A 26,272-nucleotide genomic window follows, 5' to 3' on the forward strand; every position below is an offset into this window, starting at 1 on the left:
AGTAAAACCAAGAGTAGTTTTTTAAAAGATAAACAAAACTGACAAAACTCTAGCTAAGAAAAGAAAGAGGACCCAGGTAAACAAAATAAGAAATTAAAGAGGAGAAATAATAACTAATACCACTGAAATACAAAAATATCATAAGAATATCATAAGAGATTACTATGAAAATTGTACCAACAAATTGTAAAACCTAGAAGAAATGGACAAGTTTCTAGAAACATACAGACTGCCAAGACTGACTCAAGAATAAACATAATTTTAACACTCTGATCACTAGAAGTGAAATAGAATTTCTAATTAAAAAAAAAAGCCTTCCTTCAAACTAAATTCCAGGACTGTGCAGCTTCACTGGGGAATTCCACCAAACATACAAAGAAAGACTTATACCTATCTTGCTCAAACTATTCCAATAAATTGAGAACACTCCCAAATTCATTCCATGAAACCAACATCACCCTGTTACCAAAACCAGATAGAGACATGACAAAAAAGAAAACTACAGGGCAATATCTTTAGTGAATATAGATGCAAAAATTCTCAACAAAGTATTAGGAAACCAAATCCAACAATACAGTAAAAGGATTATACAGCATAATCAAGTTGGATTCATTCCAGGGTCTCAGGGATGGTTCATCATATGCAAATCAATGTGATACACCACATTAACAAAAGGACAGAAAAATCACATGATCATCTCAATGGACACAGAAAAAGCATTTGACAAAATTTAACATTCAGTCTTATAAAAATCACTTACCAAAGGGGTATGAGGGGAACATATCTCAACATAATGAAAGCCATTTACGAAAAACCCACAGCCAGCATAATACTCAGTGGTGAAAACTTATAGCCTTCCCACTAAATTCAAGAGCAAGACAAGGATGCCATTCTCACCACTTGTATTCAACATAGTATTGGGAGTCCTAGCCACAGCAATCAGGCAAGAAAAAGAAACAAAATGTATCTAAATCGGAAAAGAAGAGGTAAAATTTCAACATTTGCAGACGACATGATACTTTATATAGAGAACTCTAAAAAAAGACTCCACACAAAAGCTATTAGAACTAATGAATTGAGCAAGTTATCAGGATACAAGATTAATATACAGAAATCTGTTGCATTTCTTTACACTAACAATGAAATATCAGAAAGGGAAAGTAAAACAAACCCCCTTTAAAATCACATCAGAAAGAATAAAATACCTTGGAATAAATGTAACTAAGGAGATGAAAGACTTGTATCTAAAAGTTGTAAAACATTGATAAAGGAAATTGAAGATGATACAAAGAAATGTAAAGATATCTCATGCTCTTGGATTGGAAGAATTAATATTGTTAAAATTGCCATGTTACCCAAAGCAATCTACAGATTTAAAGCAATCCCTTTCAAAGTATCCATGACATTATTCACAGAAATAGAACAAATACTCTTAAAATTTATATGGAACTACAACACGTTGAAATTGCCAAAGCAATCCTGAGGGAAAAGTATAAAGCTGGAGGCATAACCCTCTGAGACTTCAGACTGTATAACAAAGCTATAGTAATCAAATCAGCATGGTATTGGCACAGACAGACATATGGATCAATGGAATTGAATAGAGAGCCCAGAAATAAACCTACACACCTATGGTCAATTAATCTTCAATGAAGGAAGCAAGAATGGAGAAAAGATAATCTCTTCAGCAAGTGGTACTAAGAAAGTTGGATAGCCACATTTAAATCAATGAAGTTAGAACACTCCTTCACACCATATACAATAATAAACTCAAAATGTTTTAAAGACCTAAATATAAGACATGACACCATTTGCAAAACATAGTTGGACATAAATTGTAACAATATTTTCTTAGATCAGTCTCCCAAAGCAAAAGAACGAAAAGCAAACATAAACAAATGGGACCTAATCAAACTTAAAAGGTTTTGTACAGCACAGGAATCCATCAATAAAACGAAAAGCCTACCTATGGAATGGGAGAAAACATTTGTTAATGATGTAACTGACAAGTAGTTAATATCCAAAATGTACAAGTAGCTTATACAACTCAATATTGAAAGAACAAGCAACCCAATCAAATAATAGGCAGAAGACATGAATAAACATTTATCCAAAGAAGACATACAGATGGCCAACAGGTACATGAAAAAATGCTCAACATCGCAAATTATTAGACAATTTCAGATCAAAGTCACGGAGAGGTATCACCTCACACCAATCAGAATGGCTATAATCAAAAAGTCTACAAATAATAATGCTGGAGAGATTGTGGAGAAAAGGGAACCCACCTACACTGTTGGTAGGAATGTAAATTGGTGCAGCCACTGTGGATAACAGTATGGCAGTTCCTTAAAAAACTAAAAATAGAGCTACTATATCATCCACAATCTTATTCCTGTGTATATATCCTGAAAAGATGAAAACTCTAATTTGAAATGGTACATGCATCCCCATGTTCATAAGTAGCAGTATTTACAATAACCAAGGTGTGGGGAAAAAAACCAACTGCCCGTCAACAGACAATTGGCTTAAGAGGATGTGATACACACACACACACACACACACACACACACACGAATATTACTCAGCCATAAAAAATGAAATATTGCCATTTGCACCAACGTGGATGGACCTAGGGAATATTACACTTAGTGAATTAAGTCAGACAGAGAAAGACACATAGCATATGATATCACTTATGTGTGGAATCTAAAAAAATAATACAAATGATTCTGTACACAAGACAGAGACAGATTCACAATCATAGAAAACAAACTAATGGTTACCCAAAGGGAAGGAGACTTGGGGGAGGATAAATTAGGAGTACAGGATTAATAGATACAAACTACTATACATAAAATAGATAAGAACAAAGATTTACTGAACAGGGAATTATACTCAATACCTTCTAATAACCTATACTGGGAAATAATCATAAAACATTTAAACAGAACTTCAAATATATATATATAACTTCAAATTTATATGTATATGCATTTAAAGTTATATTTATATACATTTTATCAGATTATTTTATATATGGATATGTGTATATATATGCATATATGTCTATATATATATCTGAATCATTTTGCTGTGCACCTGAAACTAACATATTTTAAATCAACTGCAATTTATGAGAAGAAGGTTTCCACCTGTTTTATTCTAGTTGTTTTATGGTTTCAGGTTTTACATTTGAGTCTTCACTCCATTTTGAGTTTTTTTTTTAATATGTTATGAGATAAGGGTCCAGTTTCATTCTTCTGCATGTGGGTATCCAGTTTTCCCAACACCATTTGTTGAAGACTGTTCTTCCCGCAGTGTTTATTATAGGCACGTTGTTGGAAATCAATTGACTGTAGATGCATATATTTATATCTGAGCTCTCTATTCTATTCTATTGGTCTATGTATTTTTATGTCAGCATTTTATTATTTTGATTGCCTTATCTTTGTAATATATTTTGAAAGCAGGAATTATGATGCCTCCAGATTTGTTCTTCTTGGTCAAAATTGCTTTGGCTAGTCAGGGCCTTTTGTGGTTCCACATGAATTTTAGCTTTTTTTTTTTTCTAGTTTTGTAAAGAACACCATTGGGATTTTGATAGGAGTCACATTGAATCTGTAGATTACTTTGGGTATTATGGATATTTTAACAAGGTAAATTTTCCATTCCATGAACACAGGTTGTCTTTCCATTTATCTGTGCCTTCTTTAATTCCTTTCATCAGTGTATTATAATTTTCAGTATATAAGTCTTTAACCTCATTAGTTAAATTTATTCCTAAGTATTTTATTATTTTTGTTGCTATTTTGAATGGGATTGTTTTCTTGATTTCTGTTTCAGATACTTTGTTGTTTGTGTATAGAAATGTGAGTGATTTTGTATGTTGACTTTGTATATTGCAAGTTTACTGAATTCTTTATTTCTGGCAGGTTTTTTTGTTTGTTTAGAATTTGGGGTTTTCTATGGATATGATCATATCATCTGCAAAGGGAGATAATTTTATTTCTTCCTTTCTGATTTGGGTGCCTTTTATTTCCTTTTCCTGTGTAATGCTCTGGCTATAAGTTCCATTACTATGCTGAAAAAAAATGGGAAGAGTGGGCATCCTTGCCTTGCACTGGATCTTAGGAAAAAATATTTTAGTTTTTTCCTATTCATTATGATGTTAGCTGTTGTTTTGTTGTTTATGGATTGTATTGGGTTGAGATAAGTTTTTATATACCTATTTTCTTGAGAGTTTTAATTATAAATGTATGTTGAAGTTTGTCAAGTGCTTTTCTGCATAAATTAAGATGATTATGTAGGTTTTTAAAATTCTGTTAATTTGTTGTTGTTGATGATTTAAGTACATTGAACCATCCTTGCATCATCCCAGGGATAAGTCCATCTTGATCTTTTAATGTACTGTTGAATTCATTTTGCTAGGATTTCATTGAGGATTTTTGCATGTGTGTTCATCGGGGATATTGGTCTATAGTTTTCTTTTCTTGTAGGGCTTTGCTTGGCTTTGGTATTAGGGTGATGCTATCCTCATAGAATGAGTTTGGAGATGTTCCTTCCTCTCCCATTTTTTGGAAGAATATAAGAATTGGTATGAATTTTTTTAATATTTTGTAGAATTCAGTTATGAAGCCTTCTGGTTTGGGGTTTTTCTTCTTTGGGAGATTTTTGATTGCTGACTCAATCTCCTTATTTGTTATTAATATATTCAGGCTTTCTATTTCTTCTTAATTAAGATTTTGTAGATTGTAAGTTTCAAGGAATTTATTTCTTATAGGTTATCTAGTTTGTTAACATGTAACTGTTTATAATTGTCCCTTATGATCCTTTTTGTTTCTGAGGCATCCATTGTAATGTCTCCTCTCATTTCTGATTTATATTTCAATTTTCTGTTACATTTATTCTTGATTTCATCATCAATTTAATAAATAATTTGAGCACCTTCTGTACGTGCCAGGCAAGTACTTTACTCCAGTAGTCTTGTATCTATTGTAATCCATCTTATATGGCTAAATGACTTCATGGCTAGATCATTTCAGTGTACAACCTTTTCAAGTCACTCTTGAAATGCTTAGTGTTACACACTACCCCCTTCACCATTGCCTTCTGGCAGTGGTGTACCAAGAAGGAGAGGGCAATAGGAGCTGTCTGTCATAGCCAGAAGGAGTATTTTACCATTGACTTATAATTGGAACATGATAGTAGAAAAGAGCAAACTTTTAGTTGATTTTGTTTTAAAATTGTTTATAGCCATTGCATCCCCCTTGTTTCCTATTCCTGAGGCAAACTTCTTACTGCCCCTGTGTTTGCTATGTCACTACATTTCATGCTAAAAATCTAAATTCTTTAGTCTGGTCTTTATAATAGGGGCCATCTCATAGAACTTCTGTAAAGATACCCCATGCTTCAGGATGGCTGACCTTATGCATCATTCTCTATGCTTCCTTACCAGCCCATGCCCCTATCTACCTGAGTTGCTTTTTGCCTTTTTTTCCACACATGTAAAACCTACCCCTGCTTCAAGTTCAGTGCATCACACTAGCCCACAGATTGTCTAGCCTTGGAACTTAGCACACTTAACTGTGTCACACAGTTAATAATGTACACTTTATATTATGGATTATTTCCCTATGTATATTTTGTTCCTTAATATTGATAATATATTGATGAAGCTTATGAGTTGTGTTGTATGAAGTACATTGGCACAAATAGGACCTTGTTCAATGATAATATAAGATATCTGCTTTTGCAATAGGAAAATTGATCTTGCTGAATCCTGTAATCTGTGTATTCTAGCAATGAGCTGTGGTCCCCACAGGGTGTCACTGCTTTACAAGTCAAATCTTCTTCATTTGGGTGTAGAGAAGATTAGAAATTCTCAGGAGAAATTCTTGAGCAATTGCAACAAAATTGATAGCAATGTGACAGTTGGGAAGTGTGGAGATGTGATAGAATTATATAGGCCAAACAGTGAAAATCTCATTTACACACTCTCATCACCATCTGCAGTCTCATTCTCTTTCTCACTGTTAATAATTTGTTGTATGGTCTTCCAGATCTTTTCTCTTTGGGGTGTGTGTGTGTGTGAGAGAGAGAGAGAGAGAGAAAGAGAGAGGGAGAGATAGAGACAGAGAGACACAGAGGCAGAGAGGTTTAGAAAATATAAATGGGATCCCACTGTGTGTGTGTTTATTTGTATGGTGCGTAGCCATTCAGTATCTTTCTCTTTTCATTTTATAATATTTCATTGGCCATCTTTTGTTCTCCATACATCCAACTTCATCTCATTCTCAGCAGCTAATGCAGCAATTTCTGAATATTGAAATGATCAGTAGCTAACATCTTTAATTCTCAAAACAGTTGCGGTATGATCCACAATTGTGAGTCTGAGTGAATTCTATTCTGTTGCCCATTATTTGAAAGCTGTACAGTTAATTAGTGAACACTTGGGAAGATTGGTAAGTGTTGAAAAAGTTGAAGAAAATGTATGCAAACCGGATTGCTACCAGAATTTAGAACAGCATAACATAAAATGCCCTGGAGAAATTATAAGGAGAAAGGGGAGGAAGAGCCAGAGTAAGAGAGACCATTAAATTACCAAAGCATTTTGTATCTGCATTATCACTTATTTATGATTATAAAAATGATACATGCTTATTGCAGCAAATGGGAAATAGAGAAACACTAAGATACTGATTTTTATTTTTTAATTTTTTTATTGTGCTCCTACTTATGTGGGCACCAAGTGCTTTATTTTTTTATTGAAGTATAATTGATTTACAAGGATTACTGATTTTTAAAACATTCAAACAATACAGAAAGGTGAAAAGTAAAAAGGGGAAGTCCTCTTCTCATCATTCTTATCCTCATTTTCTGGGTATTCACTCACTGTTGATAATTTCTCTCCTAATTTGCATTTAAGTGTATTGGTATTGCCTTTATTTTGAGTATATAAATATATGTTATATGATCTATACACCATAATGGGTTCATACTGTGTTAATGTTTTTTATTTTACTTTTTTTCACTTAGTTTTCTATCCAGAGCATACATATTCAATATATAACACAGATGCAACCTGCAGGTACCGAGCATTGAGCTATTTTTAAAAGTTTGACTTTTCTCACCCCATGCCTTTGAGTTTCTGACCTTTCACAGAAGGCCTGTAGCCTTAGCTGAGGACCCACTCCAGTGAATCACACATTCTTCCTGTGTGTATGGCTCTATTTTAGACTATTTGTTGGGTATTAAAGGAGAGAACATAGTCACTACCATTTGGTATAGAGGAAAATGTCAAAGATTTGGGTTTGATCCCAGTTTTACCATTTAATGGCTATGCTTAAAATGTAAAATGTTTTCAAACAACCTTGTGCGATATTTTTATCCCTCTTTAGAGATGAGAAAACAGAGACCCAGCCAGGGAGAAGCGACTAATTTAAGGTCACACAAGTAATATGTACTTATAGCCAGGATTCAAGGAAAGGCCTGTTTGAGCCAGAGCCTCAAGCCAGTGCTTTCCACTCAACCATCGTGGCTTCTCTTTAAGACTTCTGTAAAGGTGGAGGAGAGCATGTCTTCAAAGTGATTGCCTTGTCTTTTGACCAAAACCTTAATAAAAGGTTATGTAGTCTGTATCTTTCCAGTATCCAAACATCTCACATCTGATTCCTTTTGTTCTGTCATGTCCCCTCTTTTAGGAGAGAAACCTTATAAGTGCACATGGGATGGCTGCTCCTGGAAATTTGCTCGCTCAGATGAGCTCACCCGCCATTTCCGCAAGCACACAGGCATCAAACCCTTCCGGTGCACAGACTGCAACCGTAGCTTTTCTCGCTCTGACCACCTCTCCCTGCACCGCCGGCGCCATGACACCATGTGAGCGGCACAGACTGCACTAGAAGAGCTGCACAGACTGCACTAGAAGAGTTGCACTGGTCTCTTTCCTGTGTGTGTGTGTGTGTGTGTGTGTGTGTGTGTGTGTTTACACGCACGCGTGCGCGCACGTGCATTGAGATCATGACCATCTTTTCCTCTTTGACTTCAGCTTGCCTCTGGGATGGGATTGGAACAGCTCAGTGAGCCAGGTTGAGCCTGGAAGAAAAGATAGCTGATCTCCCATGTGGACTCTTTATATTTCACCTTCATTTTTCCACTGTCCAGTTCCCAATTTTTTCAACCTCCGCATGGGTTGAATTCCAGTGCGGCACCCATGGTTGCCCCCCTCACCCCGGCCCCTATTATGAGATAGGACATTTTTCCTACAATAACAAAACAGGAATCAAATTCAAGGCTGTGAACACACATACGCTGCTTTTTTTTCTTGTTTTCTAGAATTCTTATCCATATTTTTTGAATCAGTACATCAAAGTTGCTGGTAGTGTCCTAAAATGACTTTTTCCAAGTTCCTAGACAAAAGAGGGCATAGCGCTGTAATTGGTTAGTAAGATTTACAGGGATTTGGATCTTGAGTATAGGGCACATTCTCAGTGAATAAGCTGAGTCCCATACCAAACTCAGAAGTTTTGTAAATCTAATCTATTTGTTCTTACACTTTGGTTTTCAGACAATGCTGGTGCTTCTGCTTCTAAAGTCCATTGAAGGGAATGAAAAGATGTTCTTTTCCTTCTCCTTTCCTCCTTTCTTGCTCCTCCTTCTTCAGGATTAAGGATTTTGCTGCACAATTGCATTCTTTGTTAGGTTAAATTTGGACAAAACTTCAAAGCACACATCGACATGCCAGTAAGGAGAAAAGTGTTCCAGGAGAGTATGTTGGGCAGTGACAGGAACAAGTAGACCCAGAAGGATCCTGAAAACAAATAGAGAGGGACTTTTACTTGGATAGGATATCAGAAGTGCTGTAATAACAAGCCTCATTCAAATGGCAACCTGTTGATACAGTGTCTTAAGGGGCTGCTCTGTACTGTTTATTCTTTTGTTTACATAAAGCAACAGCATATTGAATGATGAGAAATCACACACTGGGGCCATGTTATACAGAGGTAAGGGGTTGGAAGAAAAAAATTCATTCCATGGCATTATTAAAATACATTCCTGTGTTTCAAATGGAATATAAGAGGCTTTTGGTGAAAACTGACAAAAAGCAATTTGATGTTCTGCAGCTGCTATGAATACCTAAGCCATTTCTTTTAGCCATTAAAGCAGGTTGTATAAAATACACATTTGGTTACCCAATCAGACTGTTTCATAATAGTCTCTGGGACATAAAACCCTCTGTTCCATGCCCTGGACCTCAGATCTACCTCTACATGGCATGTTTCCTCTCCCGGGGTGGGGGAGGGGAGACTTCGCATCACTTAATTTTGGATGCAGCCTCTCTCCTAAAGGTTGTCTTCATATGGTACCCCGTTTTTTTGGCAGGTAATCAACCAGTCCCTCTTGAATACTTTAAGTTGCTACCTCCTAAGGCCATTTATTCTGACTAAATTATAGAATTCTAGCACCAAGAAGGGATCCTATTAACTCTCTATTCTTACACATCATTAGTATTTTACAGATGAGACAAATACGGGTCACAGTCTTTCCCCAGGTGTTTGTTTCCTTGTGGCCTTTTAGACCTGCACACCCATTCTCCCAGGGATCACATTATTAAACCAAATTTAAAAATACATTATTGGTTGCAGTATTTGTCCAATTTTATATGTTATGCTTCAGAAACTTTAGACCACTCACAAAATCATTTACGGTTGACTGATAAGTAAAATGTGTTTGCGGTCATTGATATATAACATTAGGCACACAATTTTTCTATTCTGACACTTTCTATAATATCTCAGCTTTGATTTACCTCATTTCAACTTAAAATGTCTTTCCAGACCATAAACTCTCATAAATTCAAGGACTACCTGTATTTTTCAAAATATGTAGATTTTTTACTATTTTATCATTGTTATTTTGATGTAAGTTTTTCCCTGACTTCTGGTGTGCAAGTTCCATACTGTAGACTAATTGCTAAAGCACTAGGAAATATCTAGGGCCAATCTGTTAAAGGGGAATTACCATCATACATAAGTTTAAGCTTATAATTAAGTAGTTGATATGGTGTTTCACAGCAGTGTCCAAGGACTTAACCATTTTCTCCAGAGTTTGGATCTGAGACTCCTTTTCCAAAATTCATAACTGATCTGTGCCCTTCAGACTTCAGGATCTTTTGCATAAGAGCATATGATCTATTTATAAATAAACACTATCAAACATACTGTTGTACTAACTAGGATAATCAAATTAGGATTCCAAATATTACTATCCTTGACATCGCTAAGCTCTTATTATTCAAATATTTTCCTGGAAAGTAATGAGGGACTTTGTCAATGCTTTATTAATTGTCTATAGTCAGGAAACAGTTCTAACCCTATTCTCATTGCCCTCTCCCTTCCAAATAATGATAAAATCCTGTCAATTATTTACATATACTTTAAGAAATATGTCCAATCCATTAAGAGTATTTCATGGAGTGCAGGTATTCAAATATAGTATAATACTGTACCACACCAAAAGCACATAGAACTTTGTTAAATAGACAGTGAGATTAAAAGGCACTGTCTTTCTTAGGTGGCATTTGGGATTAATTGAATTTGCTGTGCTCACACCAGTAAAGCACCATTATGAGGACAGTTGCCTAGGGCATGGAAAATGGCCTTGTTCAATAGGGTTGAATAATATCCTGGGATTTGTTGCAGTAGAATTCCTCCATCTGTAGATGATTGGCAGTTGTACATTACTATTGATAATTATGATCGGAAAATTCAGGAGAAACTATGAAGATTGTGAACTGGTTGAGTACCTTAGGTAGAGTGAATTATGGGCAAGACAGAAAGGTTTGTGAGACTAACTTCTTTTTAAATAAACTTTTTATTTTAAAAGTTTTAGATTTACAGAAAAATTGTGAAGATAGTGCAGAGCGTTTCCCTATACTTCACACCTAGTTTTCCCTATTATTAACATCTTTCATTAGAATGGTACATTTGTTGTAATTAATGAAGTAATGTTGATACATTATTATTAACTAAGATCCAAACTTTATTCAGATTTCCTTAGTTTTTGCCTAATATCCTTTTTCTTTTCCAGTATCCCATTCAGGATACCACATCACATTTAGTAGTCATATCCTTAGGCTTCTCTTGGTTGTGACAATTTCTCATACTTTCTTCTTTCCTATGACCTTGATGGTTTCGAGGAGTATGACCCTCAATTAATATTTGTTGTTTTTCTCATGATTAAATTGAGCTTATGAGTTTGGGGGAGGAAGACCACAGATATGAACTCCCATTTCCATTACATCATATTAACATGATTGACTCTTGACGTTAATTTTGATCACCTGGCTGAAATAGTGTTTCAGGTTTCTCCCCTATAATCCACCCCACCGTCCATACTGTACTCTTTCGAAGGAAATTACTATGTGTAGCCCACACTTAAGGAATGGTTAGTTACACATTACATCCTTAAAAGGGAGTATCTACATAAATTATTTGGAATTCTTCTGCGTGGGAGATTTGTCTGCTTTCCCTCATTTATTTATTTATGGAATCATTTAGTAATATCAGTATGGACTCATGGATATATATTTTGCACTTTGAGTTATAATCCAATACAACTTATTTTGCTGCTCAAATTGTTCCAGCTTTGGTCACTGGGCACTCTCTTGGTTGACTCCCAAGTTGTTTTGAATATCCCCCTATCTTTTTTGTGTGTGTGTGGCACATCTTCATTTTTTGGCACTACAACATGCTCCAAGCTCATCTTGTATATTTTTTTTGCCAGTTCTTATAATCAACCATTTTAAGGAGTCCGGGTTTCTGTTCATGGAGAATTGTATTAGAAACCAAGATCTGGGCATTAGGTATGCTTGTTGTTACTGGGGTATTGTTGTTTCTAGGTCATCTCAGGTGACAGTGCAAGGAAATATATGTGAGTACACTAACCCATGTATATAAACACATATCTACAAATATTTCTATATGTATTAATCATCCATATCTTTATTAAGGCTAAACATGAGTTCATACTGATGTCTACAACTCCAGTCCATTACCACATGGATTATCCTCTCTTAGCCTTTTCCCTTTGCTTACTGTAATCTTCTATTCTAACAATGAGAAACCTGGCTCCCACACTCTGCCATCTACTTAGTTGTCTAATTCAAAAGCACACGTGTAGTGGTATCTTATTGTTGATCTGTACACCCATAGAAGCAGCTAGAGCACAGTGGTTATGTACATGATAGTAACATTTTTAGAACTCCAATTGTTCTTTAAAACAAAGTGATCTTCAAAATTCAGGAATTACAGATTTCTATGATCTGAGTTCCAGAAACTTAGGGTGTATCCTGCCTTCAGAAGGTTTTCTGAAGAAGCAAACCATTGAGAATTGACCTAATCTTTAATAAGACAAAGGAAATTATTGATCCTCCACAGTGTGCTAATACCTGTATAAAAATATGGACACAGAAGAAAGTGAGTGTGCCCAATTTAAAGAAACACTTAGCACTATCTTTTCTCACTGTTAAATATGGCTCTCTGACAATAGAGGTGCTACCCTCAGTTACCTCTCTTCCATATTTTCCCATCTCTCACTTGGTTGACCTTAGGCAAGTCACATCACCTCTCTGTGCCTCAGTTAACCCATCTGTAAAATGGGGATCCATATATCTACCTCACAGGAATGTTGTGAGGATTCTTATTAATGGATGTTGGCAAAAATGACAAGTGATCCTTATATGAACAACAAAGTATTATGATTACCACTATGATAATTATAGTACTCTATATTTACCCTAGAAAAAGGAGAGGAGTAGGCTTCTTGGATGATAAAGAGCTAAATTTGAGTCAGTAACAAAGGTAATTAAAGAGTGGTCACTAGAAGCAATAGTATCTCTTCCTCCCACTTTCCTTACATTCTCCTTGTTGCTAACTATAGGATTCTCATCTGTTTCCATACTCAAAGCATATTAGGGCTTAAAGGAATAAGCAGACAAAACCCGTTGCTTTAAAAGCTGTATTCTTCCCCTTTCCTGATTCTATCTGGACCATATTACATATCACCCTGTCAGAAGCACAGAGGCAATTTCCCAGAGCCTTTCAAACTTTGGCCAGTCCAGCTTCACCAGTTAAATATTCTCTTTTCCCATTTATTATATTCTTAACAGTATAAGAAGAAGGGAAACGGGGTGGGGTGGTTAGGATTGGAGTGGGATGGAAGAGGATAGAATTTATATCAGTGGCAGGATATCTCTTTGATTTTCAAATACTGGTTTTATCTTCCATTTCCTTTTCTGGTGGTGGGTTGGGAACAGGGAGAGAGACACTATTTTGTTAATTAAGAAACTCTTCTTCCCCTCCAGTAGATGTTTCCCAGGATCAGTGCAAGTAGTTGTGTTGGACATTATTCCTATGTTGTATGCAGTGCAGTTTCATTGTATTTCTAAATAAAAAGAGGAAGAGAATCCCTAGCTGTCCACTCCTGTTTTTTGACAGGAAGACACAGTGGGAGAACAGTGCCAGAAACTGACTCTTCATTTTTGTGTTGGGGAAAGGAGCCTGCAGTGAAATGACTGATTTTTTGTCATTGTTTGTTTAAAGAAATTGTAGGACAGTATATTAAGCTTTATTCCTTATAACTCTTGTCTGTGCCTCATTATTTCAGTGCTTTAGAGCAGCAACCTGTTTTGTTTTCTATTTTATACTAGTTCTTGCTCCAGAGGCATGGCGTTGAGGCTAGGATCATGAGCAATCTCTCATAAACAAGTCTGTTAGGCATCCAGAAGTACAAGAATTGCTTCAGTTAGCATGGTCACATAGAGATTACTCTGTTCTAGCCCAAGGGGACTTTTCCTCTGTGGCATCCAGGCAGGGTGTGTGCTTGGGAACTAAGCGATCTTGTTATGTTTGATCATTGTACTTTTTTTATTAATAAAAATATTTTAAACTTCAGAATCTATGGCTATAATCATTTGTCTTCATTTTATGTTTTCACAACATGGCATGGTATGCATAGATCGTTTTCTTTCCCTTAACTGGATAAAGTTGTGGTATAGCTACTGTATAATAGCATGGTGCAAGAAAGGAAGCTAGGCTGTCTTGAACACAATAATTTCTCTATTTAAGTACATCAGACCCTCCCCATTCTTGGAAATCTATTCAGCATGTCCCTGAATGGGGCTTCATGAAAACTGTGTGCTCCTTTTGTATATTTCCTATGGAGAATCCCCCTGTGTGATACAGACTCAGCTGGCTAGATTTCCCTCCCCATCCTTGTTCCCTTCACCATTTTTGTTTGTTTTTCCTAAGAAGGAATGCAGGAGAGAAGGGTATTGGGACAGCTTTAAACTCCAAAGCTACCTCAATACAAATACCACCCCTGGATGGGGATATGTGAAGCTGCCTTTTCTATAGATTCTGCTGTGAGACACCTTGTCTTTCAGAAACATTCTGGGGAAAAAGTAAAAGGGGGGAAATCCTGTGAGATTAAAGTCAAGAGCTGAAAGGAAAGACTGAAGAGTAACTGTTCCTGGGGTTGCCAGAAGGGATTTTTCACTACAAATACTATAAAACAAGGAATCTCATACTTATAAGTTTCCCAATAGTATTTCTTTACTCATTTAATGATTCTAATAGTCATTGTCATCCTTTTGGTTTAAAAGAATCATCACTTCAATGTTATAAATACATTGACTGAAAAGCTACCAACAATCCAGGCTCTTTGCTTGTTGCTGTGGAGATGAATAAAACAGCTGCTCTCAAGAAATTCACTCTCTAATAGGGCATATTAGCATGAAAAAAAACACAATAATTTTTTTTTTGCTGAAGTATAGTCAATGTACAATGTTGTGTTAATTTCTGATGAACAGTATAGCGATTCATTTACAAATATATATTTTTTCTTTTTTTTTTCGTTATATACCATTACAAGGTATTGAATATAGCTCCATGTGCTATACAGTAGCACATATTTGTTTATCTATTTTATAAACAGTAGTTAGTATCTGCAAATCCTGGACCCAAATTTACCCCTCCACACTCCCCTTTCCACCCTGGTAACCATAAGATTTTTTCTATGTCTGTGAGTCTGTTTCTGTTTTGTAAATAAGTTAATTTGTCTATTTTTAAAAATTTCACATTTAAGTGATATCATATGGTATTTTCCTTTCATTTTCTGTCCTACTTCACATAGTATGATGATCTCCAGATCCATCCATGTTACTGCAAATGGCATTATTTTATTCATTTTTATGGCTATGTAGTATTCCATTGTATACATATACCAAACCATTTTTATCCAATCATCTGTCAATGGACATTTCGTGTCTTGGCTACTGTAAATAGTGCTTCTATAAACATAGGGGTGCATATATCTTTTCCAGTTAGTGCTTCCTCCAGATATATGCCCAGGAATGGGATTGCTGAATCATAGGGTAAGTCTATATTCAGTTTTTAAAGAAATTCCCATACTGTTTTCCATAATGGCTACACCAAACTACATTTCCACCAACAGTGTAGGAGGGTTCCCTTTTCTCCACAGCCTGTCCAGCATTTATCATTTGTGGACTTTTAATGATACCCATTCTGACTGGTGTGAGGTAATACCTCATAGTTTTGCTTAGAATTTCTTTGATAATAAGCAAAATTGAGTATTTGTTCATATGAGTATTGGCCATTTGTATGTCTTCATTGGAGAAATGTTTAGTTAGGGCCTCTGCCCATTTTTGATTGGATTGTTTTTTGTTCTTATTGAGTTGTATTAGTTGTTTCTATTCTGGAAATTAAGCCCTTGTCAGTTGCATCATTTGCAAATATTTTCTGCCATTCCATGGGTGGTCTTTTCATTCTGTTTATGGTTTCCTTTGCTATGAAAAAGCATTTGATTAGGTCCCATTTCCTTATTTTTGCTTTTATTTCAATTGCCTTAGTAGACTGCCCTACGAGAACATTGCTAAGATTTATGTCAGAGAATGTTTTAACTATGTTTTCTTTTAGAAGGTTTACAGTGTCTTGTTTACATTTATGTCTTTAAGTCATTTTGAGCTTCTTTTTGTGTATGGTGTGAGGGAGTGTTCTAATTTCATTTTCATTAATTTACATACCTGCATCCAGCTTTCCTAACACCACTTGTTGAAAAGACTGTCTTTTCTCCATTGGACATTCTTGCCTCCATTGTCAAAGATTAATTGATCAAAAGTGTGTGGGGTTTTATTTCTGGATTCTCTATCCTGTTCTATTGATCCATGTCTGTATTTAGGAAATACCATGCTGTTTTGATTACTGTAGCTCAGTAGTATTGCCTAAAGTCTAGGAGGGTTATTCCTCCAGATTGATTCTTCTTCTTCAGTAATCCTTTGGCAATTCTGGGTCATTTGTGATTCTATATAAGTTTTAGGATTATTTGTTCTACTTCTGTGAAAAATGTCCTGGGTAGTTTAATAGGGATCACATTAAATCTGTAGATTGCTTTGGGGAGTATGGCCATTTTATCAGTATTAATTCATCCTATCCAAGAACATGGGATATCTTTCCATTTCCTTAAATCATCTTTAATTTCCTTAATCCATGTTTTATTGTTCTTTGCCTGTGATACACCTCCTTGGTTTATTTTAAGTATTATTTATGTGATTTTAAAGCAATTATTTTCTATTTTCATTTTCTAATATTTCATTGTTTGTGTAGACAAATGCAACAGATTTCTGTATTTTAATCTTACATCCTGTTACTTTGCTGAATTCATTTATCAGATCAGGTAGTTTTTGTGTGGAGTCTTCAAGGTTTTCCATAAATAGTATTGTTATCCACATATAGTGACAATTTTACTTCTTCCCTTACAATTTAGATGAATTTTCTTACTTTTTCTGGTCTTACTGCTATGGTTGTTATTTCCAATACTTTGTTGAATAGAAGTGGTGAGAGTGGGAATCCTTGACTTATTCCAGATTTTTGTGGAAAAGCTTCAACTTTTCACCAATATTATGTTGGCTGTACATTTGTCATAAATACTTTTTATTATGTTGATATATGTTCCCTCTATACACACTGTGGTAAGAGGTAATCTAATGAATGGATGTTAAATTTTATCAAATGCTTTTTCTGCATCTATTGAGATGATTATGTGATTTTTGTCTTTCATTAGTTTACGTGGTGTATCACATTTATTTGCATACGTTGAACCATCCTTGTGTCCCAGGGATGAGTCCAAATTGATCATAGTGTATGCCCTTTTCTATGTGTTGTATTCAATTTTCTAATATGTTGTTGAAAATTTTTGCACAGTACTGTCTTAAGTGTCATAATAGATATATGCTCAAACCTTTTGAAAATGGCACAGTAGAAGGACACTCATAGCTCACCCTCTCCCACAAATAGACCAAAACTCAGATCCACTGACACACCCAGCCAACCAGAGCACCTGCTGAACTCTGAAAGTATATTCTCCTATTCAAAAGACAAAGACACCACAAACTGATTTATTTCTCCATAGGCTTCATATAGATAAATGAATAAACTCCTTAAGGACCAAAATAGATAACTGATACTCCGTAAGCCACAGTGCCAGAGAGATATGAGCAAGATGAAGAAGCAGAGGAATCACTCCCAATTAAAAGAACAAGAGAAATCTCCTGAAAGATCAAAAGTATTGAAGGAACTAAAAGAGATAGTATTTAGAGACATAAAATATGTCAAAAATGAAATTGAAGCTATAAAGAAGAGCCAAGTAGAACTGGTACACTCATTTGCTGAGACGAGAGCTGATATAAAGGCTGTACAAAGCAGGCTAGATAATGCAGAGGAATGAATAACTCACCTAAAAGACAGGACAACAGAAAGCACCCAATCAGCACAACTGAGAGAAAACAAATAAAAACCAATGAAAACAATATAAGGGACCTATAAGATAATATAAAGAAGGCCATCTATGCATAATAGGGGTCCCAGAAGGGGAAGTAAAAACAAAGGGGATTGAAAAGGTATTGGAAAACTTATGACTGAAAACTTCCCAAACCTAAAGAAAGAATTAGATATCCAAGTACAGGAAGTTCAGAGGATCCCAAAAAAGAAGACCCCAAACAGACCCACACCAAGACATATCATAATCAAGATGACCAGATTCAAGGATAAAGAAACGATCTTAAAGGCAGCAAGAGAAAACAAAGAATGAGTTACAAGGGAACCCCCATAAGGCTCTCAGCTGATTTCTCTACACAAACACTACAGGCCAGAAGGGAGTGGCAAGATATATACAAAGTCCTGAATAAAAAAAGATGAATCCTAGGATACTTTATCCAGCAAGGTTATGCTATAGAATAAGAGTAGAGATAAAGAATTTCACAGACAAGGAAAAACTAAAAGAGTTTAGCAACACTAAACCCATGCTAAAAGAAATATTGACAGGTCTACTCTAAATAAAAAAAGCAGGATGCTACAAAATGAGAAACTCATAACTGGAAAGGTGATAACTACCATGAATTACAAATAGAATAAACATGAAATTGTAAAAGAAGACATCTAAATCATGAAGAGTGGAAGAGGGAAGCAAGAAAATGGAGGTTTTCTTTTCCTTTTTTAAATTTTTTTGTTCTCAGTAGGATGAGTTTGAGCTTATATTATGATCTGTTTAATAGAAACAGTTACAGTAATGGGTTAATAGACTTAAAATAAAGGGTAACCACATGCCAAAAACTTACAAGGGAGTCACAAAAACTAAATAAAATCCATGATAATACAAAGGAAAATTATAAAACCACAGAAGGAAGAAGAAAGAAAAAAGAGGAAATACCAAATCAAATGCAAAAATAAGTTCAAACTGGCAATAAAAACACATCTATCATTAATTACTGTAAATGTTAATGGACTAAATGCTCCAATCAAAAGACATAGAGTGGCAGACTGGATAATAAAGCAACAACCTTCAATATGCTGCATACAACAGACTCACTTTAGGGAGAAGGACACGTATAGATTAAGAGTGAAAGAATGGAAAAGGATATTCCATGCAAATGGAAAAGCTAAAAAAGCAGGTGTTGCAGTACTGATTTCAGACAAAATAGACTTTAAAACAAAGGCCATAAAGAAAGATAAAGAAGGACATTTTATAATGATTAAAGGAGTGATGCAAGATAAGGATATTACACTCATTAATATATATGCACCCAATATAGGAGCATCTAAATACACAAAATAAATACTAACAGAGATAAAGGGGAATATTGATGAGAATACAATCATAGTTGGAGATTTTAACACTACATTAACATCAATAAACAGATCTTCCAGACAGAAAATAAATAAGGCAACACAGAAAGTAAATAATACAATAGAAACATTAGATTTGGTGGATAATTTCAAAGCACTACACCCCCCCCCAAAAGAGGATACACCTTCTTTTCAAGTGCACATGGAACATTTTCTAAGATTGACCTTGTACTTCAGCACAAAAGAAACCTCAACAATTTTAAGAAGATAGAAATTATCTCAAGCATCTTTACTGACCACAATGCCTTCAAATTAGAAATCAACAACAGAGAAACAAAGGAGAAAAAAAGGAAAGCATGGAGATTAAACAATATGCTATTTAAAAAATGGGACAATGAGGAAATCAAATGAAATTAAAAAATATCTTGAGACAAATGAAAATGAAAGTACAACCACATAAAATTAATGGACACAGCAAAGGCTGTGCTAAGAGGGAAGTTTATAGCGATACAGGCCTTCCTCAAAAAAGAAGAACAATCTCAAATAAACAATTTAACCCACCAGCTGAAAGAAATAGAAAAAGAAGAATAAAAACCCCCAAAAGGCAGCAGAAGGAAGGAAATTATAAAGATTAGGGAGGAAATAAATAAAATAGAGATTAAAAAAAAACATAGAAAAAAATCAATCAAACCAAAAGCTGGTTGTTTGAAAAATTGAATAAAATTGACAAACCTCTGGCCAAACTCAAAAAGAAGAAAAAAGGGAGAGCACAAATTAGCAAAATAAGAAAGGAAAATGGAGGAATTACAACAAATAAAATAGAAATACAGAATATCCTATGAGAATACTATGAAAAACTATATGGAAACAAACTGGATAACCTAGAGGGGATGGACAAGTTTCTGGAAACATACTGTCCACCAAGATTGAATCAGGAAGAAATTGACCACTTGAACAAACCGATCACTAGAAATGAAATTGAAATAGCAATAAAAAAACCTCCTTACAAATAAAAGTCCAGGACCGGACAGCTTCACTGGGGAATTCTACCAAACATACAAAGAAGAACTCATAACAGTCCTTCTCAATCTCTTCCAGAAGATTGAAAAGGAGGGAATACTCCCAAACTCATTCTATGAAGCCACCATCACCCTGATACCAAAACCAGGCAAAGACTGCCAGAAAAGATAACTATAAGCCAATATCATCGATGAACATAGATCCCAAAATCCTTACCAAAATATTAGCAAATAGAATCCAACAACACATAAAAAAGATTATACATCATGATCAAGTTGGGTTCATACCAGGGACACAAGGCTGGTTCAACATATGCAAATCAATCAATGTAATACATCACATCAACAACAGAAAGGAAAAAACCACATGATCACCTTAATAGATGCAGAAAAAGCATCTCATACAATTCAACACACATTTATGATAAAAACTATCACCAAAATGGGTATAGAGGGAACATATCTCAACATAATAAAAGCTATATATGACAAACCTACAGCCAGCATAGTACTCAACATTGAAAAACTCAAATCTTCCCACTAAAATCTGGGACAAGACAAGGATGCCCACTATCACCACTCCAATTCAACATAGTCTTGGAAGTCCTAGCCACAGCAATCAGGCAAGAGAGAGTAATCAAAGGGATCCAAATTGGAAAAGAAGAGGTAAAAGTGTAACTATATGCCAATGACATGTTACTATATACAGAAAACCCTAAAATGTCCACACAAAAACTTCTAGAGCTGATTGAAGAATTCAGCAAGGTAGCAGGTTACAAGATTAATGTTCAACAACCAGTTGCATTTCTTTACATTAAGGATGAATCAACAGAAAAAGAAAGTAAAGAAACAATCCCCTTTAAAATAGCACCCAAAGTAATAAAATATCTGGGAATAAATCTAACCAAGGAGGCGAAAGAATCATACACAGAAAACTATAAACCATTGATGAAGGAAATTAAAGAAGACTTTAAAAAATGGAAAGATATCCTATGTTCTTGGATTGGAAGAATCAATATTGTTAAAATGGTCACACTGCCCAAGGCAATCTACAGATTTAATGCAATCCCTATCAAATGACCCAGGACGTGTTTCACAGAACTAGAACAAATCATAATAAATTTTATATGGAACCATCAAAGACCTAGAATTGCCAAAGCATTACTGAAGAGAAAGAAAGAGGCTGGAGGAATAACTCTCCCAGACTTCACATAATACTACAGAGCTACAGTCATCAAGACAGCATAGTATTGGTACCAAAACAAACATATAGACCACTGGAACAGAATAGAGAGCCCAGAAATGAACCCACAATCTTTGGGCCAACTAAACTTTGACAAATGAGGCAAGAATATACAATGGAATAAAGACAGTCTCTTCAGCAAATGGTGTTGGGAAAACTGGACAGCAGCATGTAAAGTGATGAAGCTAGAACACTCCCTTACACCATGCACAAAAATAAACTCAAAATGGATCAAAGGCTTAAACATAAGACAAGATACAATAAACCTCCTAGATGAAAACATAGGCAAAACAATATCTGACATACATCTCAAAAATGTTCTCCTAGAATAGTCTACTCAAGCAATAGAAATAAAAGCAAAAATAAACAAATGGGACCTAATGAAACTTACAAGCTTCTGCACAGCAAAGGAAACCAGAAGTAAAACAAAACGACAATCTACGGAATGGGAGAAAATCTTTGCAAATGAAACCGACAAAGGCTTGATCTCTGGAATATATAAGCAGCTCATATGACTTAATAAGAAACAACCAAACAACCCAATCGAAAAATGGGCAAAAGACGTAAACAAGCCCACAGCCCAGCATCTGAGTCCTGGCCTCCCGCTTTCCTCGTGAAACAGACACCATGAGCTTCAGCACCCAGTCCAGCTTCTTCAACTACCGGTCCACTGGTTCCATGTAGTCGTGCTACGCACCATGACCAGTCAGCAGCATGGCCAGTGTCTCTGTAGGCGACGGGGGCTGAGATCGGATCTCTGTGTCCCGCTCCACCAGCGTACGGGGCGACTGGGGTTCCGTGAACCTGGGCACGCGGATGGTCGGGTGTGTGGTGGGCGTAGGGGGCATCCAGGGAGAGAAGGAGACCATGCAAGACCAAATGACTGCCTGACCTCCTATCTAGAGAAGGTGAGGAGCCTGTAGGCTGACAATCGGAGACTGGAGATCAAAATTCGGAAACACCTGGAGAAGAAAGGACCCCAGGTCCGAGACTGGAGGCATTACTTGAAGACCATTGAGGACCTGAGGGCTAAGGTCTTTGCAAATTCTGTGGACAATGTCCGTCTCACTGCTGATAACTTCAGAGTCAAGTATGAGATGGAGCTCGCTATGTGCCAGTCTGTGGAGAGTGACATCCATGGACTCCACAAGGTCATTGATGACACCAATGTCACTCACCTGCAGCTGGAGACAGAGATTGAGGCTCTCAAAGAGGAGCTGCTCTTTATGAAGAAGAATCATGAGGAGGAAGTAAAGGGTCTACAAAACCAGATTGCCAGTTCTGGGCTGACTGTGGAGTTGGATACCCCCAAGTCTCAGGACCTGAGCAAGATCATGGCAGACATCTGGGCTCAGTATGATGAGCTAGCTCGGAAGAACCAAGAGGAGCTGGACAAGTACTGGTCTCATCAGATTGAGGAGAGCACCACAGTGGTCACCTCACAGACCGCTGAGATAGGAGCTGCTGAGATGACCCTCAAGGAGCTGAGACGGAATGTGCAGTCCCTAGAGATTGACCTGGACTCTATGAGAAACCTAAAGGCCAGCTTGGAGAATAGCCTGAAGGAGGTGGAGGACCGCTACGCCATTCAGATGGAGCAGCTCAGCGGGTTTCTACTGTATCTGGAGTCGGAGCTGGCCCCAACCCGGGCAGAGAGGCAATGCCAGAACCAGGAGTACGAGGCCCTGCTGAACATCAAGGTCAAGCTGGAGGCTGAGATCAACACCTACCACCGCCTGCTGAAAGATGGGGAGGACTTCAATCTTAGTGACGCCGTGGACAGCAGCAATTCCAGGCAAACCATCCAGAAGACCACCACCCTCAGGCTTGTGGATGGCAGTTCTGAAGTTCTGAAGTATTAAGAAGGCAGAATTGATGCCCTTTGGGAAGTGAGAGGCCAACAAAAGTTCAGATGTTATTGCAAAAAAAAAAAAAGACGTAAACAAGCAATTCTCCTAGGAAGACATACAAATGATCAATAGGCACATCAAAAAATGCTCAATATCGCTGATTATCAGAGAAATGCAAATAAAAACTACAATGAGGTATCACCTCACACCAGTCAGAATGGCCATCATTCAAAAGTCCACAAATGACAAATGCTGGAGAGGCTGTGGAGAAAGAGGAACCCTCTTACACTGCTGGTGGGAATGCAGTTTGGTGCAGCCACTGTGGAAAACAGTATGGAGATTCCTCAAAAGACTAGGAATAGACTTACCATTTGACCCAGGAATCCCGCTCCTGGGCACATATCCAGAAGGAACTCTACTTCAAGTTGACACCTGCACCCCAATGTTCATAGCAGCACTATTTACAATAGCCAAGACATGGAGACAGCCTAAATGTCCATCAACGGATGACTGGATAAAGAAGAAGTGGTATATTTATACAATGGAATACTACTCAGCCTTAAAAACCAAGAACATAACACCATTTGCAACATGGATGCTCCTGGAGAATGTCATTCTAAGTGAAGTAAGCCAGAAAGAGAAAGAAAAATACCATATGAGATCGCTCATATGTGGAATCTAAAAAAAAAGAAACACAAATAAGCATAAATACAAAAGAGAAATAGACTCATAGACATAGAATACAAACTTGTGGTTGCCAAGGGGGTGGAAGGTGGGAAGGGATAGACTGGGATTTCAAAATTGTAGAACAAATAAACAAGATTATACTGTATAGCACAGGGAAATATATACAAGATCTTATGGTAGCCCACATAGAAAAAAATGTGACAATGAATATATATATGTTCATGTATAACTGAAAAATTGTGCCCTACACTGGAACTTGATACAACATTGTAAAATGACTATAAATCAATAAAAAATGTTTAAAAAAATAATTCTGCTGTGTTCCCACTCAGTATATTGTTTGGCCTGAGTCTTCCCTACAAGCTGTTGGGTGGGGCTAGGTTTTGGTGCTAATGATCCAATCAAGATGTCAGCCTCCAGAACAGCTCATGTAGGTGAACACTCCCAGAATGTCTCCCACCAGATTCTATGTCTCCTGGGTGAGCCACAGCTGTCCCTTACCTCCCCAGGAGACCCTCCAAAACCAGAAGGCTGGCCTGGCCCAGGTTCCTATGAAATCATTGCCTCTGCCCTTGGACCTGGTGCATGCTAGGTTTCATGTATGCTTCCCAGGTAAATGATGTCTCCATTTCCCCAAGTCCCGTGGAGCTCCTGGAGCCAAGCCCCTCTGGCCTTCATAACCAGATATCCTGGGGTCTCCTTCACCTCCCAATGCCAGAACCTTGGTCTGGGTAGCCTGACTTGGGGCTTATAAATCTCACTACTGAGGGAGGGCCTCTATGACTTAACTACTCCTTAGCTTGTGGGTCACTCAACTGGGGGCTGTGGGGCCCAATTATATCATGAGCATGCCCCTCCTACTGTCCTGCTGTGGTTCCCTCTTTATGTCTCCAGTTGCAGTAGATCTTTTTGCTAGGTTCCAGGTTTTTTTTTTTTTGATGGTTGTTTAGCATTCACTTGTGGTTTCATTGTAGTCATGAAGAAAGATGAGCCACTTGTTCTATCACTCTGCCATCTTGACCAGAAATTTTGTTTAAAATCTATTTTTGTCTGGTGTAATTATTGCTACCCCAACTTTTTTTTTATTTCCATTTGCATGGTATAACTTTTTCCATCCCTTAACTTTCAGTCTGTGAGCATCTTTAGAATTAAAGGGAGTCTCTTTCAGGCAGCACATAGAAGGATTTTTTTTTAATATTCATTCACCCACCTATGTCTTTTGATAGAAGAGTTTAGTTCATTTACATTTAAAGTAATTATTGATAGATATATACTTATTGTCATTTTGTTGTTTCCTGGCTACTTTTGTAACTTCTCTCTGATTTTCATCTCTTTCTCCCTTTCCGTGTGTTTTAATTTTTTCTTTGGTCTTATGTTTAGATTTCTTTCTTTCTTTTTTTTTTGTATGTACTATGTTTTTAGTTTGTGGTTACTATGACGTTTACATATACCATCCTATGTATATAAGTCTCTTTTAAACTTTTAGTACTTTAATTTTGAGAACATCCTAAAGCTTTATATTTTTATTCCTCCCACACACATTTTATATTTTTGATGATACATTTTGTATTTTTGTAACTCTTGACTAATTTTGTAACTAATGATTATAGTTTTAATAATTTACTAATTTTGTCTCTTACATTTTGCACTTGCTTTATAAGTGATTGATCCACTACCTTTATTGTTTATTTATCTTTTCTGATGAAATATTTACTTTTGAATGTTTTCTCATTATTGATTAGTGTTTTTATTTTGAGCTTAGAGAAGTCTGTAACACTTTCTCTAAGGCCAGTTTGGTGGTAATAAACTCCTTTAGCTTTTGCTTATCTATAAAACTCAATTTTTTTCAGTTCTGAATAAAAACTTTGACAGCCAGAGGATTTTCTGTTGGCTGATTTTTTTTTCTTCCATCATTTTCAATATGTCATGCCATGCCTTTATGTCCTGTAAAGTTTCTGGTGAAAAAACTTCTGGTAGCCTGATGAGTTTTTTCTTGTATATAATGTTATTTTTCTCTTGCTGCTTTTAAGACTTTTTCTTCATTCTTAACTTTTGCCATTTTAATTATAATGTATCTTGGCATGTTTCTCTTTGGGTTCATCTTATTGTAATTTTCTGGGCTTCCTGAACCTTGGTGTCTCTTTCCCCTGATTAGGAAAGTTTTCAGCCATTATTTCTTCAATAATTTTTCTACCCCTTTCTCTTTCCATGCTCCTCTTGGGATCCTATAATATGAATGTTATTCCAATTCATGTTGTCCCAGAAGTCCTT

The 26,272-nt window shown here is 36.3% G+C and overlaps 1 protein-coding gene and 1 pseudogene across 3 annotated transcripts in view; both read left to right on the forward strand.

The window, feature by feature from the left end:
* KLF8 (KLF transcription factor 8) overlaps positions 1-13,950 on the forward strand; it is a 60,705-nt gene extending 46,755 nt beyond the window's left edge. For both annotated transcript variants that reach the window (XM_006218903.4, XM_015251729.3), the window contains one exon: positions 7,704-13,950. In XM_006218903.4, coding sequence (XP_006218965.1) covers positions 7,704-7,885 — 182 coding nt within the window. In that variant the 3' untranslated portion in view covers positions 7,886-13,950. The remainder of the gene's footprint in view (positions 1-7,703) is intronic.
* An 8,141-nt stretch (positions 13,951-22,091) lies between these two features.
* Positions 22,092-23,326, forward strand: LOC102525362 (keratin, type I cytoskeletal 18 pseudogene; annotated as a pseudogene). The gene has a single exon (XR_001460535.3). The product of XR_001460535.3 is annotated as a keratin, type I cytoskeletal 18 pseudogene (transcript).
* Positions 23,327-26,272: the final 2,946 nt, after the last annotated feature.

The sequence above is a fragment of the Vicugna pacos genome, chromosome X (assembly GCF_048564905.1).
Source record: "Vicugna pacos chromosome X, VicPac4, whole genome shotgun sequence".
Taxonomy (NCBI): domain Eukaryota; kingdom Metazoa; phylum Chordata; class Mammalia; order Artiodactyla; family Camelidae; genus Vicugna; species Vicugna pacos.